General features: G+C 32.2%; 2 protein-coding genes across 7 annotated transcripts in view; one reads left to right on the forward strand and one right to left on the reverse strand.

The window, feature by feature from the left end:
* The window catches only part of LOC145291402 (uncharacterized), a 66,520-nt gene extending 61,681 nt beyond the window's left edge, over window positions 1-4,839 (forward strand). For 5 of the 6 annotated variants that reach the window (XM_080137203.1, XM_080137207.1, XM_080137206.1 and 2 more), the window contains 3 exons: window positions 321-379; window positions 624-792; window positions 4,599-4,839. In XM_080137203.1, coding sequence (XP_079993329.1) covers window positions 321-379; window positions 624-792; window positions 4,599-4,674 — 304 coding nt within the window. In that variant the 3' untranslated portion in view covers window positions 4,675-4,839. The remainder of the gene's footprint in view (window positions 1-320; window positions 380-623; window positions 793-4,598) is intronic. The other variant, XM_080137208.1, reaches the window with a different exon arrangement.
* A 6,278-nt stretch (window positions 4,840-11,117) lies between these two features.
* Window positions 11,118-15,227, reverse strand: part of LOC145291405 (actin-related protein 2/3 complex subunit 2-like) — a 117,192-nt gene continuing 113,082 nt past the window's right edge. The window contains exons 10-11 of the mRNA XM_080137212.1: window positions 12,150-12,250; window positions 11,118-11,758 (exon numbers count right to left, since the gene is read on the reverse strand). Of these exons, the coding sequence (XP_079993338.1) occupies window positions 11,728-11,758; window positions 12,150-12,250 (132 nt within the window). The 3' untranslated portion in view covers window positions 11,118-11,727. The remainder of the gene's footprint in view (window positions 11,759-12,149; window positions 12,251-15,227) is intronic.

A 15,227-nucleotide genomic window follows, 5' to 3' on the forward strand; every position in this document is an offset into this window, starting at 1 on the left:
AACACTTGTTTCACAATCATATGTGCAGTCATCCTCACAGGAGGTATCCGTTGTCTTTCAAGAATGAACAGAGACGATGATAACAAAATAAAATTTTTTAGACTATTAGTAAAACTTTTTATAAACAAAGCCTTTTTTCATACAAAAAATAATCTGTGAAGGCATGTGTGTATCTTATTTTGTTTATAATTTAACTGAAAGTTAAAAAAAATAAAAAAAACAAGGTTATGGCAAATATGTTCTTTTGATTGTTGCTTATTCTAGAGTGCCTCAAGTATAATTGATCCAAATTGTACTTTTTTCCTTTATTGCTCTTTCAGAAGTAAAAATGCTATTTCCATTGAAGCCATGAAATTAAATGCTGAACAAGCCTCTACGGGTAAGTCTAATCCATTTTTTATGTTTGTGTTTTTTGGTTTCCAGTACTGCAACTTGACAAGCAGAAAGCTCATCTCATATTTCAGATTGAGACCCGTTCCAAAAGACAATCCTGGTTTTATTTAAAAAAAAAAAAAACACACAAACATATTTTTTTCCAAATGAAACATAGAATTGCTTTTTGAAAAACAAAAACTATTATAAACAATATCGAAATAATTAATTGGATTGAAATTATTTTTTAGTTCCAGATTTGGTCCAATTAAGTCCGTCTCAGAATGAGAAACTTGCTGTTGGCTTGAAGGAAGATGATCATGAATCTGTTTTTAGCAGTTTGACCAAATTGAGTGTCGATTCTTTAGATGAAGAAAAAAGTCAAAATGCGACGTTTAACGAAGACGATTTTCTCAACAGGTAAAAATCGAGCACACTTGCATTTTGCTTTGTATGCTTATGAGAAAAAAAAACACCAAAAAGAGATGAACGATTGAAAATCTTAAAGAATTTATTACACAATAAAAACTAAAACAAACAATTACTACGACTACAACTGTACATCTAATATATAAAGTAAAGTTAATCCTGTACTTTTGTAATCAATAGCCATTTTACTACAACCTACATAAAACAATTGTTTTTGTCATTCATATAAATATCGTTGAATGTTGTTAAAAATACAAGTTTTATTTTCAATCGATTTTCAATATTTAATTCTGATCAATATTTTGATTTTTTTATTAATTATAAATAAAAGAAGGTGGAGGAGTTCTTACTCCCATAGTCAAAAGTCCTACTACTGCCACCCAAATTATTAAGTACTAATTAAATAATCAATGACTTTGTTAATGTTTACTAATGACAATTGGAAAAGAAAATCTTTTTCTCTTTCTTTTGTGACCTTTGGCTGACTAACCTCAAACTCCAAAAAAACCCCAAGAGAGAGAAAAGAAAAATAGACAGTTTGGTTTACATATTTAATTGCATCATCATTACATATTTGCCCCAGTTAGAGAGCTCAATATAATAATAGAGCAATATTCTCACCAATTTATACCAACTTCTCTGAACTGAAACCGTAATTTACAACATCGATTCTTAACATCTCTTTCAGTTGTCGAAAATTCGACTCCTTGTCCTCTCCAATTTGTCCTTCTTACATGTAAAGCATCCATTTACAAAGTTCTTTTTTTTTCTTTTTACTTCCCTGATCCTGTGACAGGCCAAACAGAGGCGCTGGCACTTGTGTGAGTAGTATATTCTATTACAACTACAAGCTGCATATAAAAAAAAAAAATCAATAGTTTATAGCAAATATTTAATGTATTTTTATATTTAATCCTGATCAATATTTTAAATTTTTTATTAATCATATATAAAAGAAGGCAGAAAAAAGTCTGAATGCGTCTAAAGTTTTTATCTTCATTTGTCCGCCGTTCTTCCTTTGTCTTTGGCTGACAAGGAGAAAAGAAAGAAAAAGTAAAAAAAAGAAATGAAGGCAGACAAAATAAAATTCCTATTATAGTTTTTAACAAACATTTAATTGTAAGAGAGAAAGAATAATTTCTTCTTTGCATGTCTTTGAATCATGTAGTCATACAACAGTTACCACTTTTTTCTTTTTTCTTTTTTTTACACAATCCTTTGTAGACAGAGAATTGATTTGGTGGTTGAACTGATTATCATACCATACATAAAGGCAGAGATTATGAGTTCAAACCCAAGCATAAGTATTTTAACTGTGATTTTTTTTCCTAAAATGAATTTAAATATTTCCAATGACAAAATTATTACGTAGATTATTTTGTTTTAGTTTTATTTCTTCTGTAATTGACATACTTTACAGAAATTAAAATCCGCTATGATCTGTTGCTAATAATAATAATAAAACATTTTTACATTTTGATTTATTAAAAAAAAAAAAAAATAAACAAACTTTACAAGTTAGGAAAAAAGATCCCCCAAATTGTGGAGAATCGGAGGGGGGGGGGGTCGTTGGTTATTTCCTGTCTATCCTACTCTAAACTAGATGCATTATGACTGATTAGTCCAAGCATTGTTGTGTTCATTCTTTCATAATTTGTTCATTTTCATTTCAGCAGTCACCGCAATACCATATTTACTCTACGGATTATTCTTTGTTTTTGTTGTTATTTTTATCAGCGCTTGTAAGTGGATTTCCCAAAAAGTCAAAATAATGTATTTTAAGTAAAAACACAAGTACCTATATGCGTGTGATGTGGAAATTAGTAAAAATTCCAAAGAATGTAAAAAAAATGCTTATAATTTTTCTAACTTTTACAATTTTTACTAATTTCAACATATTGAAGTATGTACTGGTGTTTTTGCTTAAAATACATTATTTTGACTTTTTTTAGAAATCCACTTATAATGTACAAGCACTCTTTCGTTTCTATTTAAGACAACAACATTGTACCATGCAAATATTTACGTTCTTTGCCGTTGGATGCAAACTTTCTTAAAAATATTTTTCAAAACAACTTTTTAAATTTATTTTCATCTCATGACAAGTTTTTCTTCCACTGATTCTGTCATGACTACGGCCATGACAACAGCATATTCTTTTCATTCTTTTGACTCAAGTATATATCCGACACATTAAGACACAGTCAATCAACTGAGAACCACATCAGTCTATATAAAAACATAAGATATTTACGGATATATATCCAAGAGTCAAACCAATGAAAAGAATATGCTGTTGTCACAGCCGTAGTCATGACTTAATGTTTCAACTTGTTTAGAACTGATTGTACTGTCGATCTGGAAATAGAAAAATGTTTAGAATTTAATTACAAATAAACTTCATATTATTTGAATTCTTCAAGCTACTGTTCTCATCTTCACAATGTTTTGGCTGATGTAAGCTTCAGCCTTCTTTAGGCGTATCGTGTCAAACTTGGGAATCTGCATGGAATTTCAAATGAAACCTTTTATTCAATCGACGAGAGTATCATGCTCTCATTCCATCAGCCATGACGGAGTAAAAAGTCCAAAGTAATTCACAATTGTATTTTTAGTGTCATTTGCACTGAAAACTTAACCTTCAACCTCCAGAAGAGTGTAACCTTACAACTGAATTTTACTAAGTACTTTATCCCCTAATGGACGATTCTAGTATGAATTTGAGTACTCGGAAAAATCAATTGCAAAAAGTAATATTCTCCTGAAGGTTGGAAGTTCACTTCTTAGTGTGGGCGACCGAAAAATACAATTGCAAATTACTTGGGATCTCTATCCAGTCATGGCTGACGGAACAAGAGCATGCTACCCCCGTGAAGTAAATAAAGGGTTCCGCTCGAAATTTCATCTAAATTCCCGAATTCGACAGAAACATTTTCGAGTTTGACAACATATACCTGAAGAAGGTCGGAGGTTACATCGACCAAAACGTTGTGAAAATGACACTCAAGATGAGAACAGTAGTCTGATGAATCCAAACTAATATGAATAACCAATCCTCATCTCAAAAATTCAGAAACCTTTTTAAGGAGTTTTAAACTTTTTTTTTTAAAAAAGATGTACAACGTTACTACTTATAATAGTATTTATTGCTACATATATATATATATATATATATATATATATATATAATCTATTATTTTTAATTAACAATTCCCATATTGTGTTAAATTCTGCCTAGGAAGTGATTGTCACCGACCATATGCTTTGCTTCTTTCAGTTGTCTTACTCTCCACTCTTCTTATCTATAATTTTTACTTCATCCCATAACCATAGATGGTTTCTCGCTTTCCTCCATATGTGATCAGCCATATATGACTTTTCAATTTCTCCAACTATTACGACTTTTTGATGTTCTTTTAACCTTACTCATACAATTGTGGGCTGCTTAGGACTTCTACCCAGTCATGCTTGACAGAATAAGAGCATAGTACTCCTGTGGATTAAATAAAGGGTTCCGTTTGACAAAATACACCTGAAGATCGGAGGTTACAATTGACCAAAACGTTGTGCAAATCACACTCAAGATGAGAACAGTAGTTGGAAGAATCCAAATAATACGAATAATCAATCCTCATCTCAAAACTTGAGTGACATTAAAAAACATTTAAATGTTAACATCGATTTGTTTGCTAAATGTTAGTAAAAATAAGAATGGAGTTCCCTTTGAAAATGTTTGCATTCAATTATTCAGACGTTTTTTATTATTTATTTATTTTTTTCCCCCAATTTTCTTCCAGGGACGATTTTCACACAGAAATTGCTGAAATGGAAGATCAAATCGCAGATGAAATGAAACTAAAGACTTTAAAATAGAAGAGCAAGAAGCAATGGGTACAAGAGAGTTCTCGCCCTTTGAACATTGAAAATTTGAGAAATTTAACCCAATCAATTTAGTCGTAAAACAAGAAAAAAAAAGAAAGAAGCTATTTTGATTGTATATGTTTCAAATTCTTTAATAAATCAACATGTATTAAATTTTCTAATGTTAAAGAAATAAGTTTTTAAAAATACTGATCATAATTTTGTCTATCTGACAATTTGGTCCATTAAATTTTATTTTCATTCGTTTTCAGCATCACCAGCGGCCTTGCCATTTAACAGCGTCAGCAACCACAGATCTCCAATGCGGGTGGCTTTAGATAGCTTGAATCAGCTTGACTTTTGACAATAATTCCATCCAAAGTGCGTCTTGATTGACCTTGCTTTTTTTATCCTAGCATTCTACCAGTTAATACTAGATGTTTGATGCCTCTTTAACAGTAAATTTCCTTGTTAGAAATGCAATATTTCCAAACAACCCCTAACGTTTGTCTCAGAAACCAAACTTCTGCGTTATTAATACGTTTATGCATTTTGGGGCCGACAATCCAGCTTCAGCAGCTATATAACAAGACAGACCAAACATACACTTTTAAGAATGCATCGTCTAGTCTTAAGCATGACGATATTGGATCATAATACTCAGTTAAGTTTGATAAATGCTTATTTACTCTGAGCTATATGCGATCTTATATCACACTACGATCGTCCTGTAGATGTAATCCATGATAACTATTTTTTTAAAGAGCAAAACAAAGAAAAATAGGAAAATCTTTCAATTTGAGTGGTTGGCTGTGGTAAAGATATGCCTGCAGAACCAATGTTCTGTAAACCTATCTTTACCACAGCCAACCACTACTCGTTAACAATTCACACATTCATTGCTCACATACATAAAGCTCCTAAAATCTGTAATTATCCATCGTGTTGGCTTATAGATTTCTTTTTTTCCAACCAGAAGTGGCTATAGTAACTTCTTTCTGAGGTTAACAGTCTTTTAACCATCTTTCCAATGAGAAAGGCTGCAAGGGTCATGATTTAGCATATGATGCCAAATAATTTAGAAGTGAACAACATTGTTGTCTTAAAACATTTTATTGTTATAGTAGATCGTTACGGGATACGGCATTACAAATTAGTAACAAAATACAGTGCAGTATATAATACACATTGTAAGGCAGAGCAAATACCATGACCAGGGGCCAGAAAAACATTGTATTCCACATCGTAACCTGGGTTCTACTGTACAAAAATCCTATAAAGTTTGATAAACCTAATATTTTGGTATGTGTTTGAATGTTTCTTAGCATGTATGTGTGTGCATTTGTTTAGAGTTCCATTATTTTTACCTTTTCCACTAGTGTTACAGGTAGTGAGAAGCAGTAGCGGTGGAAGTTAAAGGCATAGGTAACAATTCTTTAAGGTATCTTTTACGTACATTGTTGTTGACACCTTATTAGAGTAACAGCGACATGGGTGTCTGGCTTAAAAAAAAAAAAAAAAAAAAAAAAAAAAAAAATTTCATGATCTTGTCAAAGAATTTACTCATCATAGTGCTTCATTTCATTATCAGGCAGTCTGCATGTCAATGCCGCCATAGGGACACAGCATCCTGTAAATAGCCTTCATGCTGGTTGTCCCGCATTTTAGCAATCTTCGCTTGGGCCCAGTGGAGTGTTACCCAGTCTTTCTGGGAGAGTTCAAAGGCTGCTGGGAGATCTTTTGCTACTAGAAGGCCATCATTGTCCGATTCATTCCAGTAATGCAGGTGGAAGGATGCTGGTTTTTCGTCTGAGATCGTGGATTTGCTGAGCAGAAACCAGTTATTTTATCTGATTCAAATATGGTATAACTAATAAACCAGATTCATAGTTATATGAGACCATGTGCACCCTCTCCACAATCGTCGACCCAACACTGTTTCCATGGCCTTTTTCTCTTTCAACTTCCATTTTAGTTCTGGCTGTGTCGTTGTCTCTCACATTGGCAATTGTCGAAGGTAACCACTGGTTCATAAGTATAAAAAATAAAACAACCCAAAACAAACTCTGATGCAGTTTGATATCTGTGGGGCTTTGAGTGCATGCATAATAATGCTAATGTCCACATCTTAGTCGTCTGTCAAGGTCATATTCATCAGCTGATTAATTCATCTTATCTCAGCCTCCTAAAGTGCTCCTATCTGGTCCAAATCATAACCTGTCATGAGCTATCCCAAACTGGAAACAGTTGCAAACTCAAAACTGACTAAACTGTTGTAGAATCACCCCCACTCCTAAAAGTGTCTAAACTCTTGATATATTAGCCTTTACATTCAATCTTTTGTCCCAGCTATTGCCACACCTTGATTAACAATCCTATTTTAGAATGCCTTTGTGCACCTTGGTTATCCAGCTTTCTCATTATCTTTCTAATAACCTCAGTTTCTATACTTTTGTGCTGCTCAACTTATTTCCACTTTTTCTTTGTTTATTTCTTAACACTTTTTGTTAGAGGAGGGAGAATGCCAAAGCTGCAGTAACAATTTTTTTTTTTAATCCTTTTTAAAGATTTTACTTAGATCTGCTTCTTGGATGCAGCTCACAACAGAAAATGGTCAAACGTTTTGTTTTTTCAATGTCTTAACTGAGAATTTGGTTTGATTTGGTTTTGTTCAGTTAGCAACAAATTAAATTATCTATTATAATAAAGCTGTATTCTTGTCTGTTTATTAAAAATTTAATATGTACAAAAGATACACAGTTTCACAAATAAATTTCCATACTGAGAACGAACTTTTATTCCAGCATTATTTATTTATATATATATATATATATATATATATATATATATATATATAAATATATATATATATACTTTTTATTCAAAGGAAATCTGCATTAAAGTTACGTCATTTGCATATTAAAGAAAATCTATTTTATTAATTAGTTTGATGTTATTAATGGTTATTAGAAATAGAATTGCTTTATTTGTTCTGTTTAACAATAAATAAAGTCGATTTATTTAATCTATTTTTAATTTATTATTAACCAACATTAGAAGTTGCATTTAAAAATAGAAGGTTTATTTATTTAAGCTATGAACGAGTTATTTCCCATTTGATATTTATAGATGAAGATGTATGTGTTTTATGCTTCCATAAATTCAATATGTGGTCGACATTTAGGAAAATCGTAACAAGATATTCAGTGTAAATAGTATGTGACTAAACTCTTTGCCCGACAATATGCTTTGACCTGGCAATGCTGAGTATATCCAGCTAGTTATTCCATAAAAGTTTAGTATTTTATCAAACTATGGCTTTTTATGTTGCTTAGTGTCCACAACAAGCGATTCAATAAATATGGTTATTTGAGTACAAATTAAAGTATTAATGCATAAATCTGATCATATTTTATTGTTCACTGGCTTTATGTGGTTGGTGATTCAGGCAGAAGAGCTCACACATGGAGAACCCAGCTACAAAGCTGACCAACAATACAATAAATGTGGGAGACAAACAAACGGGGGGGGGGGATATATTTAGTTTTTAAATATAAACTTTTATAACACAAGGTTTTTGTAATAGCTCAATAGTGCAAAACTAGAACGATAATTATCATTAAATGCCTTAAAGATTGGTACAACCTTGATTTTATGCGGCTTGTGTCCAGTGACAAACTAAAGGAAAAAAAAAAAAAAAGAAGGCTACTACATCTATTTATATGCTGAAGATTTCATGAAGTAACAAGATTTCTCGTCACCTCATATGCAAATAAGATGCTGCCAGTTTGAATTAAAAAAAAACTGTTTTTCAGAGGCTAAGTTGATTCAGATCTTAGCAATGAATTTATATAGTAAGGTGTCAGATTTTGGAGTAGCAAGCTTTGACACAGTGTGTTGGATTTAAGCCTGGAAAATCAGAGTTGAAAGTGCAGAATAGTTAACAATCCATTTGGGAAAGTGTAGAATAGTTAACAATTGATTATTTAATCACACAAATTTGTAATATTATGTAAGCATCAGTAAGTGTAAGGCAAAATCTTCATTAATCATTTACCTTCAAGAAAGATTTGTTTTCTATGCTCTGAATATTCTACATATCATGAAGATTTATGTAATTCAGGTTTGGGTTGAAACAATTCTATGCAAAACAATTTATGAAGATTGTTCCTGACATTTACTGAAGTTTAAATAATTATTTGTCAAAGACAAGTGTGAACAATATATAAAGCAGGTTAAATAAAGGGTTGATAAATCAGACATCAAATAACGTCACACAGAAAATCTATGATAATGTTCTCTGCAACCCAAATACAAATGTTGCCAGGATAAGCAAATCAAAGAAAATGCACAGGCCATATTTTAGTATATATGATTTCCTTTATTGATGTTTGAGCCAATATGGCTGTTACTATGGAAGGCCATTGAAAAGATAGCAAACTGCTTTGGGAGACTTATTTAACAGTGACCATTCTGAAAATTTCTTGACCATGAAAACATTTGATAATGGCATCACAATTGTGAAGGCTATATAAAGATGGTCTGATTAATAGAAATGCATCTGATTACTTAAGCATCCAAATCAGAAAGAGGAAAATATTTGGTTCTAATTACCGATTGGAGGGTAGAATTATGGTTTGGATTTTTCAGAAATATCACTGTGTTCTTTTGTTAGTTTCTAATGATTCAAGGAAATCACCTCCAATAATTCTGCCCTTACACTGTTCTGCTTCTTTTAGCAGATCTTTATTTCCAACTGTCAACCGTTCCATAAAACAAGTTTTGATATTTATTCAACTTTAGAATTTTTAATTTCAATATGTTGTACTTTACATTTTCAAAAAAAAAATCTTCCAGCAATAATAAAATGGTGACAAAACATTTGTGGTTTGTATCATACGTTCTTCACAACTTTCTTTGTTCGTCGCATGCAAATCAGTGCCAGAAAATCTGTCGACATCTTTTCAATGCATCCCATTAGGTTTCAAAATAATTTGAAAAAAAAAAAAAAAAAATAGCCAAGCATGCAGGGTAAAATGAGTGTAAAATTTACTTGCATCATGACTAATGTTTGTGCAGATAGGGATTCAACCAGAGTTATCTTGGAAAATCCGTTCCGGCAAAAGTTTTCTTTTACCATGACTGATGCGTATGCAAAATTTAAAAAAAAAAATCCAAGGTGTAGTTATTGAGAAAAGTGTAAACGGACGAACGAGAGTGAATTACGAGGTCCAATGCCTCCTTTGTCGAGAACTAAAAAGTTGTCTATTCTTTCTTGGACGAGCATAGAAGATGTATATGTGTAGATGTGTGTGTGTGACTAAATAGGGAAAGTGACCAAATAAAGCGATAGTAAGAGGACTGTGCAGTGTACACTTAAAATTTTTAAATTTTGAAACCATAAAATCAAAAATTTTACATTTTGACTGTATGAACACAGAAAATTTAATGTGTAGAAAAAAAAAAGGCTAATTTTTAAAAATGAAAACGTAAACATGAAGATTTTTATAATAGAATTTGATGAGAATTGAATGAAAATAATCAACTTTAAACTTTTGTCGAATATGAACAAATTAATTATATTTGTTGATTTAATGATACTTTAAAACAGTAAATATTTTAAGCTTTTAAGGGGAGATAATTCAGTTGGTCATTTGGCAAATATATACACTTTTTTTTAAATGGACGACTCATTCAGAATATGATATAATTGATTTTTAGCTTTAAATAAAATTTTAACTCAATAATTTTTCCTATTTTTGCTTCATATATATATATATATATATATATACATATATATATATATAATGGTTTTTATTCGGAAATATGATTTTAATCTGTCTTTATCTGTATAAGTATCCCAAAAAGTTATCCTTGCAGATTCACAAATTTGACTAACATTTGCAGACAAGTTTACTGCAAGGTTGTATGTTTGAAAAGAAGCTTTCTAATCGGTTGAGAATTTTTAAACTCATTATTACTAGTTTAATGATGATGTGGAAATGCAAACGGACCGCTGGCGATGGGGGGAACGCAAACGGACCGCGGGCGATGGGAGGGAACGCAAACGGACCGCGGGCGATGGGGGGGAACGCAAACGGACTGCGGGCGAGGGGGGGGGCGCAGACGGACCGCGGGCGATGGGGGGGAGGGGAAACGCAGACGGACCGCGGGCGATATGGGGGAATGCAGACGGACTGCGGGCGATGGGGGAACGCAAACGGACCGGGATGATGGACATCTTTGGCATTTCACTCTGCTTATCATTTTGCTACTAATCAGGATTAATTCACGTGCACAACATTCCTCAATCATACGACAACGAAGATGATGACGACAAACTCAAAAAACATTACACATTATGAGGAAATGTCAAATGCCATCATGCATGTCAGTGAAGAATTCATGATGACCGGGAGGTGGAGGGGGATGAAAAGAAAAGACAACAAAAGAAGTTGAATCTTTGTAGCAAACTTTAATCAGCTGATTGGGCAGTGAGCGGTTATTATTATTATAAAGGATTAGGGTCAGATTAACTTAGTAAAAAGGATTTATTGTCAAGTCAGATTTTCAACCAAGAAAATACACAGGTTTTTTTTTTTCTTTTAAAATTAAAACAGAAAAAAATGTGAGGGATGGGAGAGATTGTTTTGTGTTTAGGGGAGGGAGAAAGAGAGAGGAAGGGAAATAGTTTGTATCTTTAAATGGATTTGAGAGCAGGGACAAGAGAAATGGTTAAGTTTTTTTTTGCTGTTTTTTTTATCAAAAAAAAAAATTTGCTGGTTCAGGGTCCCTCTTGAATATTAAAAGGAAACTGTATGTGTGTGTATGTGTGTGCATATATGTAGACCAAAGGGGCCCCGTATAAAAAAGGGGGTCGGGGTGATGTAATAATCGTCGTTCGTAGCAAACAGGCAGCAGCCATGATTGCTTTCCAACTCCTCATCCTCTTTCTCCTCCTCTCTATGCTGATCTCCACTGATCATCCTGCAGAAGAAGCTCCTCATGACCTCATACCAGCAGTGGGCAGCTTTCCACCAGCACACAAAATGTCTGGCTGAAAACTCAGTTGGAATTCACCTTGAAAGTTCGGCCGCTGAAAGGAAACAAAGTAAGCAGATCAAAGCAACAGGAAATCATTTTCGCACACAAGGTGTTGGAGGGAGGGGGGGCAATATTAGAATCCACGTATTGACGTATTGATTGAAAACGGAATTCTTTCAGATCATTAATGTTTCAATTGCAAAGGAAACATTTTGAAGAGGAATCAGTAAATAGAAATAATTTCTATCTTTTAAAGAAACTAACTAGAATTGTTTTTTCTTTAACAAATGGGGGAAAAAAAAAAGAAAAAGGAATGGACAAAAGAAGAACCAATTCTGATGATATAAATCTGTCATTAAAAGTAAATGCTAAAGAAAAGAACACGAAAGAAACATAAAAGGATGGGGGGGGGATAAAAAAAGGAGAAATTATGTCACACTTACGACATGGTTTTCTTTTCTACTGCTTTTGGTTCTGGTCTGGCTCGATTCAGAACTTTAAGAAGATCGGAAGTTTTAGCTCGCATCCTAGAATGTATATACGCCTGCAAAGACAAGTTTATAAAAAATATTGTAAGAATTCATTTTGATGAACGAAAAACACTAACGTCAAACTGAAGTGGAAAATATTTTTGGTATTTAAACGTAAAATGATAACGCAAAAAAAAAAATAAATAAATAAAATAAATATAATGGAATAATATATATATACATATATATATATATATATATACGGTATGGCGAGACACCTGTACATAACTTTTATAAATAAAATATATTTGTTTACATTCAAACTATGGGCGATAGTTTGGACCTAAGGAAGATAATTGGCTTATACCAAATTTAATTATTGAAAAAAAAAAAAAACATATCGACATTTTATATATTCCACAGCCAGACAATGTGACAGCTCATAAGAGCTATGACAACCAAAGAAACTGGAAGTCTAAGACTTGAGTTTTGCCCTTATTTTTGAGCTCATCAGTTAGACACATCTGAACTTGGGATTTGAAACCCAAGCCTCAAGTTACAAGTGTTTTTAATATAGATATACATAAGAATACTTTGATAAGTATGTTTTAACTTAAATAGGGATGGTATAATAAAATTATGTGGTCTGCGTTCGCGCCTGGCCGCCATAGAATGGAAATAGGCACAAACTTTAATGAAGACTTTTCATATCTATATGCGTAAGTATACTTTGATAATTATGTTTCAGTTTGAAGAAATATGGTATAATAAAATTATGGGGTGTTCGTTTGCGCCTGATCTCCATAGAATGGAAATATGTCACAAAGTTTAACAACGTTTTTTAATATAGATCCACAGAATATTGTGATAAGTGTTTCAGTGTGAATAGGTATGGTATAATAAATTATGGGGTTTATCTATTTTATTTTCATCATATTTTGCTTTGGTTTCAATACCCCCAAATTCGAAGCTATCTCTTTACAACCCTTCCATTTCATAACCTATTATACTTTCATAAATCAGAGTCCATTTTCTGTAGGCTATTTTGAACCCAGTCAACGACGGGTACTTTTGCTAGTATATATATATATATATATATATACACACACACACACACTAGTAGCCACCCGGCGTTGCCCAGTCATAAAATATGCATAAATATTATATTTTAATTCATACAATAACTGAGACATGTGCATGTAAGTATTGTTTTTCTGAACAGTTCACTTCTTGTAGATAAAAAAAATACTTGAGCTGCGATTGGAATTAATACCTAAAGACTGGGCCAAGTACGATAACACTTTAGGCCAACTTGACACAATCTTTAAAAAGTGTTTTCAAATCTACTTATGCTTAACATAAGGAATCTGTCATGTAAACTATTCACGCATGCACATTCGTAAAACAGTTGACAAATAGACAAAAACCTGATAGCCCTAGTTTTCAATTTTGACTCCTTAGCAGCCCTTTTTCCCAGATGAAAACCGCTTAAAGTTTTCCACATGTCTGAATACCCTATATACCAAGTTTCAGGTCTGCAGATCAAAAATTTGTTAAGTATATAGGTTAAGAATTGTCTTCTAACACACACATTTATTCTTTCTTATATATATATATATATATATATATAAAAGAAAGAATAAATGTGTGTTATATACACATACAAAGGAAAAAACTCATAACTTTTCCATAAATTATTATTTTGAAAAGAAATTCATATTAGTTTATTATAAAATTAAATTAAACCTATTTCATCAAGAAACAGTCACTTTAAAGAAACAAAAAAATATAATTTAACTTCAACAGAAAAAAAAGAAAAAAAAAAAAAAAGTAGTGCCATCAGTGAAAAGTGTCACTGTTTATTCTAATGTTAAAACTAATTGATCAATCGTAAAAGAATTTTTGATACATGTCCATATTTGTACATCTTTGTTTATATCTTCTATTAATGTAGTATAAATAAAACTTGATTAAATCAAGTTTAACATTTAAAAAAAATTTATTGATGCAAATCTAATGCATCAACATCTTATAAATAATTACTTTATGTGTTTTTTGCTTCATTTTATTCTAGTCAAAGTTCTCAGAAATCAGGAGGCCCCCTTCCTTGGAGCTAACACTTGATCTTTATATGAGATACATAGATATTCGAACATTCTATTAAATTTCTCCTTTACATCTTAAACACAAAGTTAGTAAAGTTATGTTCTCTTCCCAATTGACCATTTATATATGCTATATCTTTCTTTTTGTCTACTGGATTCCAGGACAAGAATTTATCTAGAGTATCCAGTTTTGTGCCGTTTCTTGAGATAACATCATTTGTGGAAGATGCTGTGTGTTAGCCATACCAAGAAGATCCTATTTGGGCTGTGAATACTATGTGATGTTAAATATTTGAGGTGCTGAATGTCATAACTTGGTAAGTGCCATCGCGGCAAAATATCAAGTTAGTATACCATTTTATTCTCCATAGTCTCCTCTAACACGTACAAGAATAGTTATGGTCGAATTAAGACCAGAATATGAGTAGAAATCAACAAATGCACACTATACCCACCAAACTACACTTTATCAGCGTTTTTCTCAGTTTTTTGTTTGTGACGCTTACCGAGTTATGACATTCAGCGCTTCATTTAGTCAGCGTTTACTTCTAGGGAAAAGTATCCTCATGCCAGGTTGTTCCAACAAACCCGATGTACAGAAAGATCTTAGATACTCAAGGACAGTGTCTAATAGGCATTCAAGTTTTATCCTGTAAGCATTCAAGGCATATATATATATATATATATATATATATACACACACACATATACATATATCCAGTGTTCATTCTTTCATTCACACTTACGACATGGTTTTCTTTTCTACTGCTTTTGGTTCTGGTCTGGTTGTAAGAGAGTGAAATTTGAAAAAGAAAAAAAAACAAGTTCTAAGAAATTTTGGTTGTTTTACTACTAAAAAGAACAATGAAGCCTTTAGTTGTTAGTGCAATCTTTTGAGATTGACTATCATCTGCCTGTAGTACGGTTACTTATGTTGTTCCTATTT

The sequence above is a fragment of the Euprymna scolopes genome, chromosome 12 (genome assembly GCF_053919585.1).
Source record: "Euprymna scolopes isolate OS-2025 chromosome 12, ASM5391958v1, whole genome shotgun sequence".
Lineage (NCBI taxonomy): Eukaryota > Metazoa > Mollusca > Cephalopoda > Sepiida > Sepiolidae > Euprymna > Euprymna scolopes.